The sequence below is a fragment of the Amblyomma americanum genome, chromosome 5 (assembly GCF_052857255.1).
Source record: "Amblyomma americanum isolate KBUSLIRL-KWMA chromosome 5, ASM5285725v1, whole genome shotgun sequence".
NCBI classification, from domain to species: Eukaryota; Metazoa; Arthropoda; class Arachnida; order Ixodida; family Ixodidae; genus Amblyomma; species Amblyomma americanum.
Window position 1 is genome coordinate 180,591,890 of NC_135501.1, and position 22,095 is coordinate 180,613,984.

General features: G+C 45.2%; 1 protein-coding gene across 1 annotated transcript; it reads right to left on the reverse strand.

The window, feature by feature from the left end:
• Positions 1-1,136: 1,136 nt before the first annotated feature.
• On the reverse strand, positions 1,137-21,333 carry LOC144133109 (protein-cysteine N-palmitoyltransferase Rasp-like). Its single transcript, XM_077665966.1, has 12 exons — positions 21,161-21,333; positions 19,216-19,307; positions 16,322-16,389; positions 13,876-13,986; positions 12,480-12,674; positions 10,746-10,976; positions 7,840-7,955; positions 6,560-6,766; positions 5,834-5,869; positions 4,460-4,661; positions 3,127-3,271; positions 1,137-1,410 (listed from the first exon to the last, which is right to left on the reverse strand). The coding sequence occupies exons 1-12, from the start codon at positions 21,235-21,237 to the stop codon at positions 1,304-1,306; spliced, it is 1,587 nt and encodes a 528-aa protein (XP_077522092.1). The 5' UTR covers positions 21,238-21,333; the 3' UTR covers positions 1,137-1,303.
• Between the last annotated feature and the right edge of the window lie 762 nt (positions 21,334-22,095).

Consider the following 22,095-nt stretch of genomic DNA (forward strand, 5'->3'; position numbering starts at 1 on the left):
TAGAAGGCAGTCTTGGCTGCAATCAGCATAAATTTTATTGAATAAACTTTGAGAGTAAAAAAATCTTTTGAAGGAATAAATGGTGAGTTTGTTGCGCATGCGAGAATCGGATCGGTCTCCGGAACCAGCGCGCTCGATGGCCACTTCGAAGCAATCGACAGCAGCTCACCATCGCTGACAAATCGATGGGCGTCGAAATAAAGGAAAAAAAAAAGCGTCATGTAGGTCAAGACGCGCCAGCCTGCAAATTGAATGCAGGCTGAAATGCTGCTGAAGCAACTAAGCAGCGAGTGTAGTAGCAGTAGCTGTTTATTAAACGAATAAAAAAAGGAAGGATAAGATGGCACCGGATGCAGCAAGTGTTAACACAGCGTCCACTGAAACACTGCATCATCATTTCACGAACAATGCCTTAAGGAGCTGCCAAATTTTTGGAAACATTCTGCTGTCGCCGAAAGCAATTTGTGTAATGATGATGATGAATTTTTATGGCGCAAGGACATCTATGGCCAAAGAGCGCCATGACACAAGGTATTTTTTGACTTCTCAAGGGGGGGGGGGGTCAAAGACCCATTTTCCAAGCATTTCACCCTAAATAAGCCGAGCACCAGACCAAGAGAAAGCTTGTACCCATTGTATCACCGGTGGGTACCCGGGGGCACTGGGGATCGAACCCCGCACCTCCCACATATGCGAGGCGGATGCTCAACCACTCGGTCACCGCTGCGGTTGATTTGTGTAATTAGTGACTAGTGATCGGTTTGCAAGTGGGAAAAAGACGCCATGGTGCACACGCATCTTGGATGGTCAAATCTGTGCAATGGACAGTTCCCTTTAGGTTGTGTACCACTGAATAAGGAGGCAGAGCAGACTCCCTGTTTATTCTAAGGGTGCTAAAAGGCGGTCCTTGAAGCATTCTAGCTTATAAGATCCATTTAACAGAGAAAACCATGGCCTGTGCTTTTTATCAATAAAACATTACAAAAAAATGATCTTAGCCGGTAACCGGTGGAAGTTATGTAGGAATCAGCTTTGCTAGATCCTGCTATCGAGAAAAGTTAATTTGTGAAATGCCGTCTGGTAGATAATAAACGGCATTTGGTGCCCTTTCGGTACGCTATAAAAATGTTCCGTAATATTTTGATGTTTCTGTGTAATGAGTTCTTTTATTGGCGGAAATGCCCAATGAATAGGCAGCAGGAACACGAAAGCATGGTCAGTAGTTGACTAAGGAGGATTCCCTTTGTTCCTGGTCTTTTGATATCTGGGCGACTTGAGAGGAGTTCCAAGATAACGGCCGCACCTAGGCTTGCTTCTTCTTCGCCGTCTGCTCCCATTCTTTTATGTAGGACGCGACGTGGCAGGCACTGTACAGGCCTGCCAGTACAGGAACCAGCGGGAACGGGAAGCCTGCAGTAGCAGTATTAAAGTAAGACATTAGCACAAAGGAATAAATGTAAGCGAAATTTTGCGTCAAACGCAAAACGGCAGTGACACCTACTAAAAAAGGGCAGAATTTGCTTGGGAAAAAGCGGTGTTTGCTTTTTTTTTACATCGTTCATTAAATCCAAGTTTGATTTACTTAAACGGGACCTAGTGATATCGCAAAGCGCCGTCGTATTAGGAAAGCTCATTATAGATTTTAGTATGCATTCTAACTAAAACTTCCTTAAAGATACGAGAAAGTCAAATACTTTCTGTTTTTTATATAAGTCAGTGCTTATTTTCTGAGTTGTATATATCTTTTTCGTTCTCATGGGACCTAAAAATCCGTATTAATATCTAGAAAGTGCAACTCTGTGCAGGAGCAGCTCGGGTAAGGACGCATCGTTCTTTTTTTTTTTTGCATTGGGCAAAAAAATTGCCACATCTCTTGAGGGTCGTGTGTAATCCTGAATGGCTTATCAGTTTTGACGCCTGCTTGCGATCGTCAGTAACCGTCGACCTGTGCACGGCGACTCTCAATCGACCTATTTTCAGGAATTTAAGAACGCATTATAAAAGAGGACGCGCATTGATTCCCTTCATTTTCGGATCGCGTTTACTGCCTGGTGGTTCAGTACCAAAAAGATGAAGATTTGATTGTACCTTTTAACGTTTTTTTTATTGCGTGTTGGTTGTTCCTCTTTACTTACTTTACCTACTTTACCTACTTTAACTACTTCACCTACTTTGTCGATTTTAGTTTTTAATATAATCTCTTGTATTTTTTTCACCGTTAGTCTTTGCCGTGTTTCTTGTCGGCCGTTCTTGTCAGGAACCTCTGTTTTTTTTTTTTTGCCTTGATGCGTCATATAAATCCGGTTGGCATATGTTGCTGGCTAGTGGCTCTCTTTCTTTTATTGGCGCAAATTTTTTTTTCTATTTGTCTTGTTGTTTCTTGTCTTTTTCGGTGTCTCCTGACACGTTTTCAAATCAAAATGGTTCTTGCCTATCTGTCTAGATCACGGGTCTGCACTAGAAGCTATAAATATGTTGTCCCCGTTTATTCTGGAATAAGAGCTGTTCGGCGTTTCTGTCTCCTGTCGTCCATTGTATGTTTTCGGTGGTTCGTCAATTATCATGAAGGCCAAGCTGGCCCAGCAGCGAGTGTTACTGACTGCTCGCCGTACTGCAATTGCAGCAAAGCTCAGTTTTCATACCGCTCGTGTCCCAGCATTCAATTTTCAGCGACGCTGCTCACTGATCTCAGTATTCCTGCTATCAGAATTCTAAAATCCTTCTATGCTCACTCTTTTGCTCGTCGTACTGCTTTAGTTGCAGATTTTGTTTTTCCCCAGTCCCCAACAATGCCTACACTAATTAGCTGTTTTTCAAGACTCAGCTTTCACAAATATCTCAACTTGATAATTTGTCCGAACTAGGCAATGTTTACTGGTGACCAAAATGATATTGGCGCTTGCCGTAAGCCTCAGTAACGTTTCGAGTGTCTATGCGTCGGTTCTGAACGGTTGACCGAAGCAGTCACTCTATTTATGGAGTACAGTGTAGCGGCAGGAACATAAAAAAAGGCAATAAGATAACGATCAGATGACACGTACCCGTTGTTACGTCAAAACAAAATGACCTTCCCAAGAGGACATATGCTCATAACGCTCATACTGCAGTCATGAAGGACGAACATACCGAGCAGGATCCTTCGGCACACGATGAGGCAGATGTTGACGTCGGCGAGATGAAAAAGGCAGGCCAGGATAGTAAGGAGGTAGTGCGGAGAGCCTAGCAGGGCGGCGGCCTCTCGCATTCGGCCAACTGTGCCGAGGTACCGCGTCTGTAGAGAGATCCGGAGCGCAGGGTGTTCATAAGAAAATTGCTTGGAGAGAAAGCAGCATCAGGTACTTCTTAGTCAGAGCACTAAATAAAAAATTGCGGTTGGAGTGACATTTTTAGCACAGCAAATATCCTTCCATGCTAAATATGCCCGTGATCCTAGATGAGGGAATCAGACACTGTAGCATAGGGTTCCCGCCATAAACCCCGCTTTTCCTTAAATTTGCGACTAAAGATTGGCATACGGCTAGTTATTTCCACCCATCACCTGTGTTTGTAGAGCCGCAACGTATATGAGGCAGCGCGGTGAAAAATGAGGCAAGTTGAAAACAACAGTGCCGTATCTGCGAAGTGATATGCAAAGAGGACCCCAGGCCGCTGAAGGGACTTATCAACGCTATGGCGTTATACAATTAAAGCGGATCTTATGCGTCCCACAAATTTTCGGTTTATCTGCCGTGTCTCTGGGGTGCTTGATTTGTTTGGAGTAATGAGAAGTGTCATGATCAACACTGAGAGTCATATTATGCACAATCTAATTTACTGTAATTGCTCGCAGCCAACGCGTGAATTTTCAGCCACATTCCTGTATTCTAATTTCCTAATGTTTTTAACGGAGCCTTCCTATCTGCAACACCGATCTGAAGATTACTGCATTATCCCCTTGCCAGCGCTGCCCTTTCCTTGATCCAGAAATGTTGCTTTATATACTGGGCATATGCTTGAGATTGGCACAGAATTTTTATTTTTTCGGTTGTTTGTTATGAAACCTCACGCCTCCTCGCAATGTTCGAGCGCTGGCAGCAAGGTAGGCCTAAGCTTTCTATGGTTTATTTTTGTGCCAGCAAAGAATGGAAAATTTCATCAAAGCAGGGAAGTATATGCAGTCGAACCTTGTCATAATGAAACGGCTCATAAGAAATAATGGATATAGCGAAGGAATAACGATTCTCCTTGGAAGCTCGGTCAACACTGGCTATAACGAAGTTACGGCTATAACGAAGTAATCGCCGGGCCCCTGTAACTTCGGTATAACGAGTTTCAACGGTAGAGCTTTAAATAGGATAGCTTGCAGCACGATCTCTTTTTTTGTGTTAGACCTCAGTCGTTATCCGCCTGAGGTAGCTAAATTTTAACAGAAGTCGGCAGTATCTAATTTACCCGTATAATGGCACACAAAGCGACGCACCTCGATGTTCTTTATCGGCGTCCACTTCCTGACTTCAGTCACGAACACTTCGAAGGAGATTCCGAGCACACTGAGGGCACACCAGATGCCATCCCCCTTTTCCATGTCGTGCCAGAACCAGGTGAAGGCGAAAGACATCGCTGTGCCCAGCACCAGCCAGCCGGGCCCTTTGCGGCTGCCGGCCACGGGCTCGTAGAAGTACCTGCGAATGCAAACAATACAAGCCCGTAAGGAAAAGACACTGGCAAGCAAATAAAGTTCAAGGTGCGCTGAAACTATTTCAATGCAGGCATTGTTTTTTTACAGATGCAGGAGTATACAATGCACATTTGTATAATTTTAATAGATATTTTTCATATTGATAATCTCGTCATATACAGTTTTGTTACAACGAGGCCAAATGAAGGCAGCGCTATACATAACAGGGCAATGTTGCGCGAAGTGGCATGCGTAGTGACATAGTTTAACAAAGACATACAATGCAATTGTCAGCTCAATATGCCCGGAAATCTTCTGGAGTTGCCCATTGGCGTTTAGACCTGTAAATTTCAATTGTGCAACCAACTGCCTTGTTCTTAGACAACACTTTTTTCTTGAGCATCCATGCTCCAGGCCAACAGACGTAGGTAAAATACGCGTGTTATGTATCTTTCGCTTTCAGGATATCGCTAATTTCCAGTTAAAAGCAAGAATCTGCAAAACGCACTGCAACCAGCCGCGGTGGCTCATTGGTAAGGGCGCTCGGATATTGATCCGAAGTTCCTGGGTTCGAACCCGACCGCGGCGGCTGCGTTTTTATGGAGGCAAAACGCTAAGGCGCCCGTGGGCTGTGCGATGTTTAGTGCAGGTTAAATATCCCCAGGTGGTCGAAATTATTCCGGAGCCCTCCACTACGGCACCTCTTTCTTCTTTTCTTCTTTCACTCCCTCCTTTATCCATCCCCTTACGGCACGGTTCAGGTGTCCAACGATATATGAGACAGATACTGCGCCATTTCCCCTCCCCTAAAAACCAATTATTATTATTAGTATTATTATTAAAACGCACTGTTACTTCTTTGTATTTGGTGTAAATTATTGATTAGTTAACGTGAACGGATGATCGCTTTAACTGAAGTAAGGGTATACCTATTGTAAACTCCGTTTTATAAATTAAGATGGACATTAGCTTTGTTCATATTGCTCTTTAGGCCTACAGTTGTGCTCTGCCTGCTTAGGTCTTCAGTCACTCTAATTTTGCTGAGCAAAATTGTGTTACAAACAATTAAAAGGCTGCCTATTAACGTCTTCGTTATATCTTCCCTGTAAAATTCTTGCCGCGGTTCTTTTAAACGTGCATTGAATAACGATACTTTTCAATTTTGAAACCACTTACTTTCGAATTAGTAGATGCATTCCCCGGTCGAAGTACCTGAGGGGAAAAGAAGCGTAACATAAGGACAGAGTTTAAATTCGACAGTGCCCGGAAGCTCTTGGTGATTCCAACTTTCGGCCTGTTCAGTAAGCATTAGGAAGCGATCAAAGTTGACAAGTCTCATTCGGAGTTTTCCGCCAGAGTGATAATACGCTTCATTATTGTTTACGCGATAACGTTTTCCTCAATATTTTTCTAGTTTTTGTATGCCTGTTTGTTAGGTGCCCCTTAATCATGTAACAGGAAAGCAGGGTAATTTTATTGGTCCTTACGAGATGGCGCGATATATGACGTTTCCACCCTTGAGGCCTCTAATCTTGGTAAAACAGCGTCAGCTTTAACGCATGGTTGTTGTTTTTAAGATTTGCATGAATTTAAAGGACTACAGAAAAAAGGTTCCCTCTGCACAAGACAGGGTTGAGGAGCTACTTTTGTCTGTGTCCTGAGAAAAAATGAGCGTGATGTGAACCCCCCCCCTCCCCCCAAAAAAATATACATGTTTCTAGTTGCACAGAGAATCCCTACAGAGCGAAGACAGAGAAAATAACAGAATTCATAACATCTGTAACATTCGCGTCATACCACAAGGAAAACGGCACAAGTTAAAGGAATAGTACTAAATTCGAAGAAAAGGTGAGATGGAATGGTCACCCTTGGCTCCCAATGTCAGCAAATGGGCTCACTCACCTCCAGAATTCGGTGCACTTGTTCAGTCTGGCAATGCACTTGGCGTGCGGCGGGATCTCAATGCCCTCGGCATTGGCAAGGGCACCGGCGAAGCCGTATGTGAAAAGATAGCGGATGTAGAAGAAAAAATGGAAGGCTAGTACTAAGCCCACAACGCTGGGAAGGTCCAGTTTCTCGATCATCCAGGGCCAGTCCACCATCGCGGAACTGCGGAAGGAAGATGGGAAGTTGAGGCCCCAGAGGTTCCCCACGGCACCTACTTGTCCGCACTGGGCAAGAATACAGCCTACAAGTTACCTTACGTTGCACGAAAATTTTTACTTCACCTTAATTCATCATTTAATTTTTACTTTTTCATGCCTTAAGCTCGACAGAGAGAGAGAGAGAAAGAAAGACAAACGTAAAGGCAGGGAGGTTAACTAGGCAGCGCCCGGTATGCTACCCTACACGTGGGAAGGGGAACGGAGGGAGAAATAGAAAGATGATCACTTTTCCACGTGTCCGTTGGCAATTACTTGCAGGGTGCACAGGGCACACACTGATAGTTCACAACCTTGCACTCAGTCCTGAGTCCTTCAAGAACTTGAGGAGTGCCTTCAAAGGGTCGAGGATAACAAAAAAACACATGAAAGTAAAATGCATAACGACACCTCTTGGTGCTACGGTTGAGCTGACGCCATGCAAAAAATGAACCAAGCTGCTCATATTCAATCCATGAAACAAATTTAACTACACTTAACGGCAACACTCAAAGTTTTCTTTAATTTACACTGGGCTCTTGAGGACAGCATTACAGCATTAGTGGCAGAAGAGGGAAGAGGTTCTGCACGTAATCCTTCGCGATATTTCTCATGTGTCCACCCAGCGCGGTGGCTCAGCGCTTATGACCTTAGCCTGCTATATCTGAGGACGCAGGATGAAATACCAGGCGCTGCGGCCTCGTTTCGACGGAGGCAAGATGCCGAAGATGTTCGTATGCGAGCCAAGTGAGTCCATGTTAAAGTGCCCTACAGGCGTTCCAAAATAGTTCGTATCCCTCCGCTTCAGCGGCTCCTTCTTTCACTTTCACCTTCTTCACATCCATCAAGGCGCGTTTAAGGCGTCCACCGAGTGTGAGACATTCATTGCTGCAAGATCATAATAGAGACAAGGCTGAATAAACTGGCAAGTACTTTCAAACGTTGAGGAAGGCAAACAGAGGAAATACCGGAAACATTTATGCAGTACTGAAGACACTAAGGAGGTTCAGCAAACTGAACATTAAGGAAGAGGGCACCGACCTATATATGTAGTGAGTCATGGCTTCTATTAGAACGAAGTGGGCTCCGCTGCGCAGCAACCTTGCGACGGCTGAAGCTACTTCACGCGGCGTGCACCTGGGCCTCTCCTTGTCAAGCTGAAAAAAATTACAATCACGATTTCTTGATATCTTCCACCTCTACACTGCTTTCAGGTTCGACCGTCATTAAGAGCCACAGGTTGGGAGAATGGGACCGCAGCGTTGCCATTTGAAGGTCATCCAGGTGCCTTTTCATAGCTTAATTTCTTTTCACTTATGTAACTCATGACACGACATTTGTGACCAGTAGCACTGAACGAAGTGGCGAACGTCAACTGCCAAGGATTGGTTTGGCAGAGATATCTTCTGAAAATAAATGGACACATCACTGGCGGAATTAGAACTTGATGTTTGAGGGAAAGTGAATGCAGTTACATAAAAAGTGAAAAAGCTAAAAAAAAGCAATGAAAAAATTGGCGCTATTTGACCGCAGTCATACTGCATAATTTACGCACATCTAAGCGAATAAAGTTTCGAAGACGAAAGACTAGCATTTACGAGGACTAGAGTCACAGCGCTTTTGTTTTATTTTATCAGTTGCGTGACCACTGAGAAAGCGCCTGCAAGAAAATACCTGGGCGTTTACATTTCTTCCAATTGAACGTGTAAAAAACAAGAAAAAACCATTGATTACATGAAAACTAAAGGGTTCGAGACCCTTGGTTTTATTAGGCGTCACGTGCACTATGCAAATAGGCAACCAAGCTTCTAGCATTATTACTTTAGTTAGATTGCAGTTAGAATACCCGGGAATCATGTAGAACCCGCATCAAGCATGCCTTATGGGTAAACTCGAATCACTATAGAATAAAGCCGCTGGGTTTGTCACGAAGAAGTATTCTCGCTACTCAAGCATTATTGATATTAAATCATCTCTCAATATATGTTTACTTGAAAAGCGAGGGCTTGTTACGTTTCTCTCTCACTTTCACACACTTTATCACAATCCTTCGCCATCCACAGAAATGTCACCTTAAACTTCAAATTCGCATTTTTTTCATCGATTCGACACCTTCTTAAAATGTGCCACGCAAGATCACTCGTACGCAACTTATGCGTCATTCGCCACAGTTTCTAGCCATTTACCATTGGATTTACCTGCAGAGATGGTTTCCAGGAGCAATTACGACGCTTTTTTTTTTTTCAGCAAACTGAATTGCTCAGTGCGTGCTGACTCTTCATAAACTGTTGATAACTGTATTGCTTTTATTTTTCGGCGTAACTTTGTTGTCTACATTTTTTGGCGTGTGTTCTTCACGCCCCTTTTATCCAGTTGTGTTGTCGGTTTATAGCGCGTGTTTTGCGTCCGTTTTCTTTTTTTATGATTCACTGCGTTATCTATTACAGTTCTTTTGTGAATTTTTTGGTACCTCCTCCGCTTCCGAAATAATGCCCGGAACTGACATTTAAGGCAAGTAAAAAAAAAACGCGAAGTCAGTACACGGTTCATGGAACAAATATTTTTAAGTCAGTTAGTGTTACATACGTTATAGGTGTACAGAAAGTCTTGAGACTGAGTTGGAACAATGTTCTTCGTAACCACAGCGCCCACAAATTCGTGAATTTAAAGCAATTTATTTTTGAAAGCTGATGAAGCGTTCGTTCGAGGACAAGAAAACTTGCTTTTGGGCTAGTTGGTTACGGTTTATTCTTAGTTTGAAGAGATAGTTGTTGAGACGGAGTTGAAACAATGTTCTGCGTAACCACGGCGCCCACAAATTCATGAGTTTAGAGCAATATAATTTTGAAATCTACTGAAACTTTTCTTGCAGGACAAGAAAACTTCCTTTTGGGCTAGTTGGTTGTGGTTCATCCTTAGTTTTAAGGAGCCAATAGGCGAAAGAACTCGAGGTAACAAGGGGCAGAACATGCCCCCATCATCCCGTCGTTTCCCTTCATGTTCTGTCCCGCTTTGCTGCTTGTCAACCAAGAATAAACTTGGAGGACAAGCCGCTCATTTTCACGCTTAGGTCATCGAATGTGGAGGTGGGCGATTACCCCTGTCTAATATGTGCATGCGGAGCTTTGGACAGCCGAAAAATTATTACACAGAGAGACATAGTTGCATGTAACGGTCGTCAGCAAAAAATGCGCCTGCTGGGCATTGGCATTGCTGGGTATTGGCCATTGGCAAATGCATTGGCTGCGTGTGGCCCGGGGAACGACGGGTGCGTCACGGAATCGCGATGAGTGATGTGTGTGATGGATGAGGTACAGTGGAAACACTAGAACACCTGCTCCTTCACTGTGCCGCGTTCGCCGATGCTCGTCACGATATGCTCGCGGCCTATAGGGCGCAGGGCATACTACCAGACTCCATCGAGACGCTATTGTGGCCGCAGGGGAGTGCGCGCACTCGTGAGCGAACTTTGGTAAGCCTCTGTGCATTCCTCGAACACACAGGCTTGACGTCCCGTCTGTTCTCCGTCAGGTAGTTACACACAGTGACCGAACACTCCGCGAGTTCTATCTTGAACGATTAATAACTGGACGCCCCACTCCAGTTGTAGCCAACAAAGTGCTGTGCGCGTGTGTTTTAATTCCTCTAAAAAGAACTAATCACGCGCACAACTTGGACACATTCCTTATTGTTTAAATAGTTTGTACATATTACTTCTCCCACTATCCTCTCTTCCTGTCCCCTCACCTCTTTCATTTAATTTCTCAATTCTGCCTGCTATCCTTTATTTCCGCGGCCCCAGCTCAGGTGCTTCAGTATCGATGGCAGATGCCGGGGCTAGCAAAAATCTTTTCCTTTCTTTTTACTATTATTTTAATAAAACAACTACCACCACCACCACCACCCTTGTTTGTGGAAATCTATGACCGCAACCTAGGTCACTTTACCTGAGCCGTGTAGTCGTCATAGTTCTGCAGTGGTCCCAGGTAGACGGTGGGCAGGTAGATGACGTAGGCGAGCGTTTTCCAGTATGGAGGCAGTCGGAGGCGGCTTTGTTCCGGTTTCAGTTTTTCAGAGCGAATGAAGTCCACACTGTAGCTCATGCAGCGAAGAATGTTCCAGTGGAAGGCGACGTAGGTCACCATGTAGCATGTACGTCCGTAGTGATCGTACAGATACTGCAGGGCATATATGAACCAGAATTACACATTGCACTTAATGAAAGTTTCTCATATTGTTACGCTGGGATGATAATACCGCTGTACATCATTTTCAAGAACTATTCCTTGAGGGACATGAACCAGTCGGCAAGAAATGTGGAATCTGTGGGAGTGTGGTGCTCATACCCGCGCGTGCTCAGCAAAGCGTTGTCCCTACCTCAATTTGTCTCTATCTTTTCTAAATTTTTTTCTACTCCTTGAATATACATATGATGGTTTATTTTAATCATATAGAGAAACCAGGCCATAGACGCAAAGCTTCATCTGTTTTCTTAACGTGTGCATTAGGTGGCCATTGTTCATGTGTGCATACAAAATATGGCTATCACGAAAGATAAAAAGATATTGCCTCGCGTTGCGGTAACCCAGCTGCTAAGCGGTTGAAGTATTTGGATGAAATCGACTGTATACGAAGGAAAAAAAAATTAAGGTGGAGAAGTTAATGGTGTGGGGATGGAACACGACGCCATGCTAAATTTCTACTTCGAATTGGACAGTCACTAGCCTTTCCTCTTCATAAGGTTGTTTTCCTCTCCGTTATGTTATAGGGTTAGGGCACAAGAAAGCAAGCCCCCCTTTCCCGTCCTTTTGTCTGGCCAATAGCTAACGAGGGCCTCGAATCTGGCAGTCTTGATGCCATTGGTAGCATGAGAGGGTTCTCACACAGCTTCCGCCTTCAGCGTCATATCAAGTTCCTACGTGATGCTCGCGGTTATACATGACGTACGATGTTCGCCGCTAAGGACGAGGGTGGCGCTGCTGAACACTCTCAAGATTAGGTTACACAACACGTAAATACCCCCGAAGGCAGAATATTGGACAGCCGTCGCCGTAGTTCAGTTGGTAGAGCATCGCACGCGAAATTAGGAGGTTGTGGGTTCGGATCGCTCCGGTGGCATGTAATTATTTTTCTGCTGCTTCTAGTGAATTACCTCTAAAGATAACTAACCTATTAAGTTCACACTCATGAACGCTACAAAATTATAAAAAATGAAATTATCCCCTATGCTGACTGATTCCAGTGACTATTGGCTTCCGTAATGTATGTCATAACGAACTCCTCTTTTCCGTTCCTTTGTCCACTCACCAAAACAACATCACTGCCCAATTTTTAATTATCTCTGTCATAAACGTAAAAGAAAAAACGCCCACGGCCATGCCTATCCTTTTAATGGCATCCCTCGTTAAAAGGAACCAACCAACACGCCGATAAAAAGCATATCATTGCTTTTAATCAGTCAGCTTTTAAAGTGTGCCATTGAAATCACCAAAAGGGTGCGCGTGCTTAATTTGTTACTTCCTCCGCCGTAAAATATACGGTTGCCACACGAAACAACGGCACTCTGCAACCTGTAACGTTACCTGCAACCACCTGAGCCGTAGAAGATACCAGTGAACACGCTCACGAGCTGTGCGCCCCATGTAACAACCTCCGCTGTAAAAAAGTACCAGCAAACTCACCAAAAATACGTCTTTTTGCCCCAAGCGCCTGTGAATGAGCATTAGGAATGCGACGACGTAGCTCAGTGCGGGGATGCGCAGCGCCGTAACTGCGTAGAACACGGCGTGTTGGCACAGAAAGGCGATGGTCACCTCCCAGCTCAACTGCGATGCGGCAAACAGGCAGGAGTAGGCGGCGTAGAAGATGGGCACCAGCTGCGCATACGTGGGAAGATGGCGAAGGCAGGGTTTACAAATCGGCGATACGAACGTACCCTATCGTCGGATACAACTCAAGAACAAAGTGGGTTTTCCCCGTCAAAGAATCGCGTTGCGAACAATGGCGTCGGCCGATTCTCATTACTCTGCTATCGTGCCAATGCAGGGAGCGGCGTGACAATGCCGAGAGGGGAATATCTACTTTCATCTGCCACTCCCTGCATTATCACGCTAGAAGGGTCATGAGAAAAGGCTGACGCCATTGGCTGAAAAAGGGTCCTCACAGGGAAAAGACGCTTCTTTCTTGAGTTGTATCCGCCTATAGAAGTATTTAACTCGCTATGTGGTGCTTATTCTCTGTTCCGTGTCATGAGCGTGGCTCCCAGCAAGCCAGGAGGTCGTGTGCTTTTCGCTGCGTGCCACATACTCTTTGCATTGTCCAAATTTTTGTTGCGTAGATAAAGGCAATAAACTTGACTACCATGGTTTTAAATTGCATATCTCCCGTGTCATTCAGGGCACTAATGTAACTAATACTATAAGCTTCTTAGGAAACCGTCCACTACAAATCAAACATATGGAGGAGATTCCGCAAGAATAGCAGCAAGATTGTGTGCAGTCTGTAGTAACTAGGTGCGTCAAGACGCCGCAAACTCAAACGAGTGAAAACTGGGTCTAGTTATCAGCCGTGCAGTGAACTTGCAGAAGTGAAAGCAGCCTCATGCCTACTGCGCATCAATAGTTTGTTGCGCGGCGATCTACTCGGGACAGCGAATGCGAATTTACACCGCCACGGTTTGTATTTGAAAAATAGCTGTACTAAAATGACTATAATGAACTATACTAGATAAGAACTGTAATAAAGCAACTTTAAATCCTAAACATCAATCAGTACCCTGCCCTGCTTTTAAGTCACCATGTCTGCAACCGCTGTTTACTTGTCGTTTTGAGTGACATCTTTTCATACAGTCATTTGTAGTTCTGAAGTGATCTGGAGTCATCACCACCGTAAACTCACCTCGGCAGGCGAGGAACCTAATGTTAGCAGATGTCGTGCTCTATTGCAAGGTCTACCGCTAGGTGGGGCTACCTTGACTGCGGAAGGACAGACGGGGGAGGGCAGGCATGGACATGGAATCGAAGTATTGGATATATTAGGAAACCGTGGCAGTAAACAACAGGCCAACTGTATACATACCGACGGCGCAAAATGCGCAGTTGCTCTTGCTAGCACAGGGTGCAGGAGTAACCACTTCCAGTTCTCTGTGGCAAAAGACCGTGTGGTTCGCCACCCGTAGTGCGTGTTGTCCTGCAAGGATAATGGCGCGAGACGTGGAAACAAAATTAGGAACCTCCACCACCAGCACGCAGTTGAAGATTTGGGTGAAAGGCCGGGCCTCTCCCGATGGGTCGCTGCATTCGCTGTACTCTGCCCAAGAATATGGAAGACTCCTACGGTTAGGGTAACTCAGGACTACAGCAACCATTATTAGGAGCGAAATTTATCTGCGTCGAATAATTGGCTGGGACGTGGGCGCTCAAGTGTTACCACGATAGCTGTTCATGCGACATCTTCTGCAACTGACGGCGGTCAACACCGCTCTGCGCGGGTGAGGCTGGAAGCTAGGGGAGGAGGGGTACTTGTAGTGCAAGAAGGCTCTGATGTTCTGGCAAGGAGCGGGTGAGGGTAAACACGATGGAAGCTTGGGCGTCAGGGCGATGTAGTGCAGCCTTGTTTCCAGCAGAAAATTCGTTTGAAAATGCCACGTGAAGCGGCAAAAAGCTTTAAGAGTTCACGTGCAGCTGAGTCCCCGCCGAGTGTGGCTCATTAGACGACATAGCGTAAACGTTTGCAATTTGTTCTTCTCTTTATCTCGCTTTTCCTCCCATGGGGCACAAATCTACGCCTTAAGCAAAGTGTGTTTACTACTGAAACAAGCCTACCTTTCTGTTTGGTGGCCGACGAAAAGAACTTCAAGACAAACACAAAAATTTACAGCAGCTGGTTCGCGAAATGACTGACACATAACGACGTCGCGAAAGACTGCCCCCGCCACAGAACTGCCACCGATAACACACGACCAGCCACAGCAGCATGCCTCATGGCTGAGGGAAAGTGTTTTGTGCGTCACGGCTCGGGTGAGGGGCTACGGCTCGAATTCAGTTGCCTAAATAGGCCTTTACCGGAAGGCGGAGACCAGTGTAGAATGACCGTGCCCTCGAGTCGGAAGCTTTGTACGTAAGTATACATTCGTTTATCTTTTTGCATGCGGACGGGACACTGACTGGGAGCGCTAGGCTTATGCGGCTAGCATTGCAATACACAGCTCGCCGGAAGGCATCATTATTGTAATACGTGCACGCGCATGAAAATGAGAACAAATATTTCGAGGACATTGCAGAAGATTCGAGAGAGAGAAAGAGAGCTAGTAAACTTTATTGCTCTAACAAAAGAGGTCGTTGCGAGAGTCATGATGGAGGAATCCTTAGTCCAGTACTCCTGTGGTCCGAGCTACCAAAGCGTTCGAGCTGAAAACTGCTCCTCCTACTGGTCCTATTTTGAGTTTGGTATGCAATAATTGTTTGCTTACACCAGGGACGCAAATATTCCTAAGTGTCCCGGTATATTTCTGGCACGCAATCCGTCTAATGATGATAGTTACCACAACGTCATGTGGGCTCCTGGGCATAAGGGCCAAATAGGGAGAGAAAAGGCAGGCTAAACTGCTTGAGATTACACTGACCGAGTTAGTCCGGCTCAGCTCACACTCCTCACCTTGCTTTTCAAAGACAGATTAGAATTCCTACGAAAAACTAGAGGGATATACCCCCAAAACAGAAAGAGCACAAAGAAGGATTCCGTTACCTGGAGACAATTACAAGCACCTTTCTGGACTTTTTATAAATACCAAACTCTACCCAGAAGATTTACACTCCTGTCGGAAGTAAGTAGGAACGCATACTCCTATGGCTGATAGTGCTCGTTTCTTGCTCTGTTGTCGATTACGTCCCTATGCCCTCGGTAATTCTTATATGCCGTTTGAGTACTCTCATTGGGCAGGTACGTGAATCCGCAGGTTTGGCGTAATGTCACTGAAACGCCCGAAAGGTCATCCGTGGCGTTACCACCCTTTAATGACGAAGTTAATTGCTTCACGAAAAGTGATTTCACTATTAAAAGGTTCCATGTGCTTCTCGATGGTCTAAATTCTCTTGTATGGGAAATCAAGGAATTTGTGTCCAGTGCCAGCAGGGCTGCGTCATGGTATGAGCTGGCATAGTTTAGAAGGTTAAGATTTAGAACTACCCGTTATGTGCTAGAAATGAGGACGGATGAGCATATTAGCACTTTGGTTCAATAAATTGACGCTTACGACAAAACAACTTAAGAACTTCGGCTCGTCGTTGAGTAATTTAAAGACATCTATAGGGCACAGCGGGGTTGACTAGAAAAATACTAGTTTATGTGAAATCTGTAAGGAAGTATCCTGACTGTGCAAGAAACAGCGCTTTTTTCCACACGATTATATAAAGGTGTTTTGAAAAATTTGCCATGCTAAACGGCAGCTAAATCCTCGTCCGTCAAAGAGGCAGGTGCTCTGTTTTTCTCTAGCCATTTTGCGAAGGAATACGTCTATATTTACCTGCTTTCGCTGAAATCCGTATTGACTTGGTTTGAAGGCTCTGGGAAGTTCTTTCACGAGAAATGCACCTGCGAATAAATAAGCCTTATAACGTTACGCACACATGTTAAGCATTGGTCGTTGATTCCACCAACTGGCCATGATGGGTCTAAAAACCAGGATACGATTTGTAAAAGTTGAATTTAGATCGTGCGGTTCCACAACAATCGCATCTTGTTGATGGTAGATGAGCTTACTGTCGAAGAAATTATGAAACTTAGTGACTAATCTTTTTCAAACAAGTAGCTCGAGACCCTCCGACGGTCCGTGCAGTTCTGAAAGGACTCGAAGTCCAGCTTTATTGCGAAATAATTTTTGTAGCGATTGCTACACTACGCCAGACACTTCGCGATGTCAGTGGCTGCACGCGAGCCGTGGCATCACCGCTCCCTCAGCTGTGCGCATGCGCGGAGTGACGTCATAGCTCGCAGCTGGTGTGCGCGCCGCGCGCCTCGCCGTAGCGCCGACGGCGGAGCAGACGCCGCCTGCCTCGTCAGTTGTGCGCATACGCGGAGGGACGTCAGAGCACGCAGCTGGTGTGCGCGCCGATCGCCTACATTATGCTAGCATTTAGAGCCTTTATCGTGGCGGCGCCGTGGCCACCGTGGCAGCTGCCGGCGGTGCGGCGCGCCGGCGAAACCGAGTGGGGGAGGAGTGGAGAGGGAGAGAGAGTGAATCCACGTCCAGGGGCGAAGATGAAGGAATGCCCACTGAAGCGGAGCGGCGAAAGACTGACTTTGCAATTCGACGGAGCGAGTTCCACTCGGCCAGCTGTAGCTGTTGCGTCACTACAGGTTTAACCAGAGATAAACCACAGCCATTTTTAATTGGGAGAAATATGTGAAATATTTTAAGATACAGTTACGAACATAGTGATAGGAATGGTTAAACCTTCTGTTGTGCGTTTTTGGCAATAAATAGAAGAAAACTCGAATCGTACCGAGCAGGGACCTGCGCATATATTGAGAATTATGGTGCAATATAACGATATGCGAAAAAAATTGCGTTCATAAAGGATTTCTCGTGGAAAGAAAGCACTTGTCTACAATTGCTGGGTACGCGTGAATGCATACTATTCAGAAACATTTTACTTTCTCGAAAAATCTTCTGGGAGAAAAGTATCCGCCGTGCCAGTTTCAATGAGTTCAACGTTTAGTGTGTTTAATAATATCACACACGGGTTTTAATACAGTAGTGAGGAACATGGAACATAATCTATTACAGTGTCAGCAAATCTTATGGGCATAATGATGACGTAGCGTGGCACCGGAATTTTAATGAAACGAATGTAAAATGTGAGCGTCTACAACACACCTGAACTATAAACATACCTGATTATAAGCTTTAAGCTTTAAGTGTGCGCCATCTGTCCCGTCCCCTTGTCATAGTGGAAGATGGACAGTGAAAAACTAATTTCGTTGCCGCTCTTTCTTTCCTTTTTTTTCTTTGTCCCCCCCCCCCCCCCCCCCACGTGTAGGTTAGCCTACTGGGCCTCGCCTGGTTAACCTCCCTGCCTTTCCGTTCTTCTGTTTTTCTCTCTCTGCAAATTAGTTCTTCAACGATCATTCTGTTACCTATAACGCCAGCATGCATTAAGATATATTTTTTCATCTTTCTTCAAAGATATCATGTTGGTGGAGCATTTACGATATCAGAATCATATTTTTCTACCCAGCGAGGCTACGTGACGAGACAGAGACCAAGCGAGAACATATGGCGCCTCGCAGTCGCATTACACAAAGGCCACTTCGCAAGCGATGCCTTCTGTTTGAGGCAACGCGCGATAAAGGAGGGTTGTTGTGAGCGACATGCAACAAGTGTTTTGGGAAGAATGCATGATAGGTGGTGCCTGCTCTAAGTTATGTTGACCAAATGTTGCTTTTGTCACAGAAAAGACACTCTTTCGAATTCTGAGCTGAATGGCTCCCTGGTAAGCGCGAAATTACAGTTAGGCTGCCGATTTTATTCACCTTTCACACAATGCACATGTTGGCACGAATATAACTTGCATCTTTCTCACTGGTTTCCTCCCACTACACATGAGGTGCTGTTTTTAGTGGGGATGCTTTTGTAAAAATTGTCCTCTTGGTTAAAAGTGGCCGTCTTGAGCGTAAAATCAATCATTGACGTCCCTCGTTGCGAACTTAATTTCTCGATTGATTATGATAAGACGAACACAGCTGTGCGTTGCTCTTGCTAGTACACGTCACTCAGAACGTTATCCCTAATTTGCTAAGCAGTAATCGCCACCTGAGATGAACTGCAACATAAGCGGACGTTCCCAGGAAAAGCCGTGCGCGTTCTTAAACTTATTTTTGATTGGTTAAGAGGGTTGTGACGTCACACTTTGGACTTTGCTTTCGAAATGATTAGAACTAGACGTAAATTAGATTTAGGAGGCTGTAGATTGAGAGAAATATCGCTATAAAATGTAGAGATGTAAAGTAACTGATTACGTTGAGAAGAAAATTGGGATAATTATCTGAGAATCGAACTGGTCATCCTGCGGTTACGAGTCAGACACGCTATACCAAATCCGTTGAGGCACGTTGGTTGGACTGGGTTGGAAAGCTTGTGCGTTTTTTGGTGTCTCATGTGGTTTAATATGACTATTGATGTATGCTAATCAGTGAGTGTATTTAGAAAGGGGTACTAAATAAGAACGCAGCAAATAACCACTAACGCGGTCGCCTCATACCTTTAAGGCGGAGCTTAAGTGGATTTCGTATTTTTTTCTTTGCGTGCAGTAAACCTGATTGCTGCTGACTGCGCCACCTAGCTGACAAATTTTTCTCCTTCTCGGCACGCGAGGAGAGGCAGAGGATCTTTCACAATTGTCCTCTCTCTCTACTTACTTTCTTCGCTCACCGAGAGGCGCCATAGGGCGTATGCCACGCCCGACACCAGGAAGACCCAGTGGAACACCTTCATCCTGTCCCATTTCCACCTGTGCAGAGGAGCGCAATTACTTTCTGACATGCCCTCTCCCTCCTGAGTCATTCACATGAAACGTGGACTGTGCACTCCCTCTCAAAAGTTGGTCGCTCTTGACTCCCGGTCACTGCGGTGAGTGCTCTGTAGGTATAACAATTTTTCACTAAGTGAGGAGGAGGGGGGGGAGGGGGACGTGTCTTTTGTGCGTACACTTGATGAATCTTTCCTCACATATTTCCGACACAGCCAGGTCGCAGTCAGTGAAAATAAGTATGTGTTATGTGTCTCGCTAGTGCAGGCACCCATGTAGAGAGGGAATTTACTGCCGGAGTAAAATATCATTTAAACCATGGAGCATATAGCACAGGAAGGCGAGTTGTAGACTTTTTTTCTTTTTCCGCCGACACTGCAATATGAGTAAAGGTGTGCAACTCAGCGAAGAGATGTGGGGAAAAACCACTAGGTTAAAGTTGTTTGTCTGTCCATTTTTTGTCTGCCCAGTTTTTGATCACATTGTGTTTCTTTATCAAATACTGATACAAATACAAATTACGTCGCCTACGATAGTTGGTTTTTGAACATGTAATATGCTAACTTCTATACAGAGTCAATTTTTGTACTGTATACACAAGCCGTGTTTTCCTTGTATATAACACTGCATATGATATTGTTTTCTTGCCATATTACAATCATGTATATGCACAGCTCTACCTTGTTATGGCCTCTTGGGCCTCGTCAAGCTGCCCCGAGCAGCTTTTTGCCCAAGAGCTCCTACCATGTTTATATGTGGTGAAATAAATAAATTTGATTTGATTTGATTTGATAATACTGGTACGCAGCAATACAGTGTAGATCTTTGATTTCAATATACGTGCCTAATGTGTGGAGATGCAGCGGAGGTGTAGATGGCGTCGTCACCGACCTTTCACGGCTAGAATAGCGTGTGCAAAGGTCTCTTCATAAAAGTTAAGAGGGGGGGGGGATGGGGGGAGGTGTTCGTGGTTTCGCCTGTTCATGTCTTCTGGGTAGTAAAAAAAACAATATAGAACAAGATTTGCACACCTCTCCCCTCCCTCATGTTTATAAGGGAGTGCACCTCACACCCAATTGTGCACGCCTATCATACTGACACAGCCAGTAGGGGCTGCTATGGGTTTCATTAATTTCTTGGTAATAGTTTATGGTACTCCTGAGCTCGTCATTCGAGTTATTGCTTGCAAGGCGAGACGAATTTAGGGCATTTGGCTTCTTCGAAAAGGTTTAGTGCAGGCTTGGGTCTTGTGATCAAAAGTCGGGGTTAGGCCGCATAATTTATCACAGTTCTCAAGCTCAGCCCTGGACTTCCAATTTCATTCCTAGCGCTGATAAAATTTTAAAAATTTGTAAAAACTACGACGTTTACTATACTCAGCTTCGGGGTGACGGGTCTGCAACAGCGTCCAAAGCAGTGGCTGTAGACGACTTGGTTTCGCTGGCGAAAGAGGACCCATAAATAAGTTGAAATAACGTCATGGTGGCCGCTAAGTTGAGGACCAGCAACATAGCTAAAATCTGCGCGTTCTCGAATCAGGGAGAAGGAGGAGGAGGAGGAGGAAAGGCAGGGAGGTTAACCGGAAGATTAAGCGGTTTGCTACCTGGCACGAGGGGAAAGGGGTGAGGGGATAAAAACATGAAGGAGATAAGAGAATAGCAGGATATTGAAGTCACTGTGCTTATTCGAACCTTCTTCGGCGTGAATTGCGGGAGATATGAGCAGACCACCATCAAAACCCGTGTCGTCCAGTGCAATACATTTCTACACTTCGTGTCACAATTTTTCCTAAGCAAAAACAACGAGAAGAAAGAGCAGGAAGTTGGCCTCGATACCTTTGGCTGTCTAATTCAGGGTGTGGAACAGCTCCGTTGCGTGTTTTTGCCTCCACAGAGGTGATATCCGCTGACATGCTTCTTGTTCTGTGTCACTGTGCGCCTAGACAGCAAATGCGGCGTCGCAAGTGTTTCCAACGTGGCTTTGATTTCGCTGCACGGGCTTCGTACAATGGTGGTTGCCGCAAATGTCTCGAAAATTGATCGTCTTCGTTCGGAGAGGGCTGACAGAAAAGAGGAGATGAAAAGCGGGAGTGGCTTGAACTCAAAGCTGGCATGTATAGAGCATCACTTTACTCGGAGTCGAGGAAACAGGGTTCGTCTTTGAGTATAATAATAGGAGAACAATTAAGAGACGAGGGAACCGGCGGTGTGCAGCGGTGTGATTTGCATTCGGCACAGCTGCTAACAGATGTCATTTTGCGTGGACGCCCCCTCCGCACAAAAACGTGAAGATGTTCAAACTGGTCATGGTTTAATAGACCATATGTCCACCTTATGTGCCGAACGGTACGGTCTGGGCGGTACTGTTTATACACCAAAAAATTAAACTGCGCTTCAAAACTTACGGAGGAAAAACGCTAAGGCGCCCGTGTGCTGTGCGATGGCAGTGCACGTTAAAGATCCCCAGGTGGTCGAAATTATTCCGGAGCCCTCCACTACGGCACCTCTTCCTTTCTTCTTTCACTCCCTCCTTTATTCCTTCTCTTATGGCGTGGTTCAGGTGTCCAACGATATATGAGACAGATACTGCGCCATTTCCTTTCCCCCCAAAAAACAATTATTAATATTATCCAAAACTTATTCTCTGTGGACTAGAGGTTAACAGAGCGATGCGAAGGCATCCAGAAATGCGCTTTCCTCGAGTGTTTGAAACCTCGGCACAGATTTAAAATCTGCAGACTTGCGCTCGTAGCACCCACTCCACTCTCAAC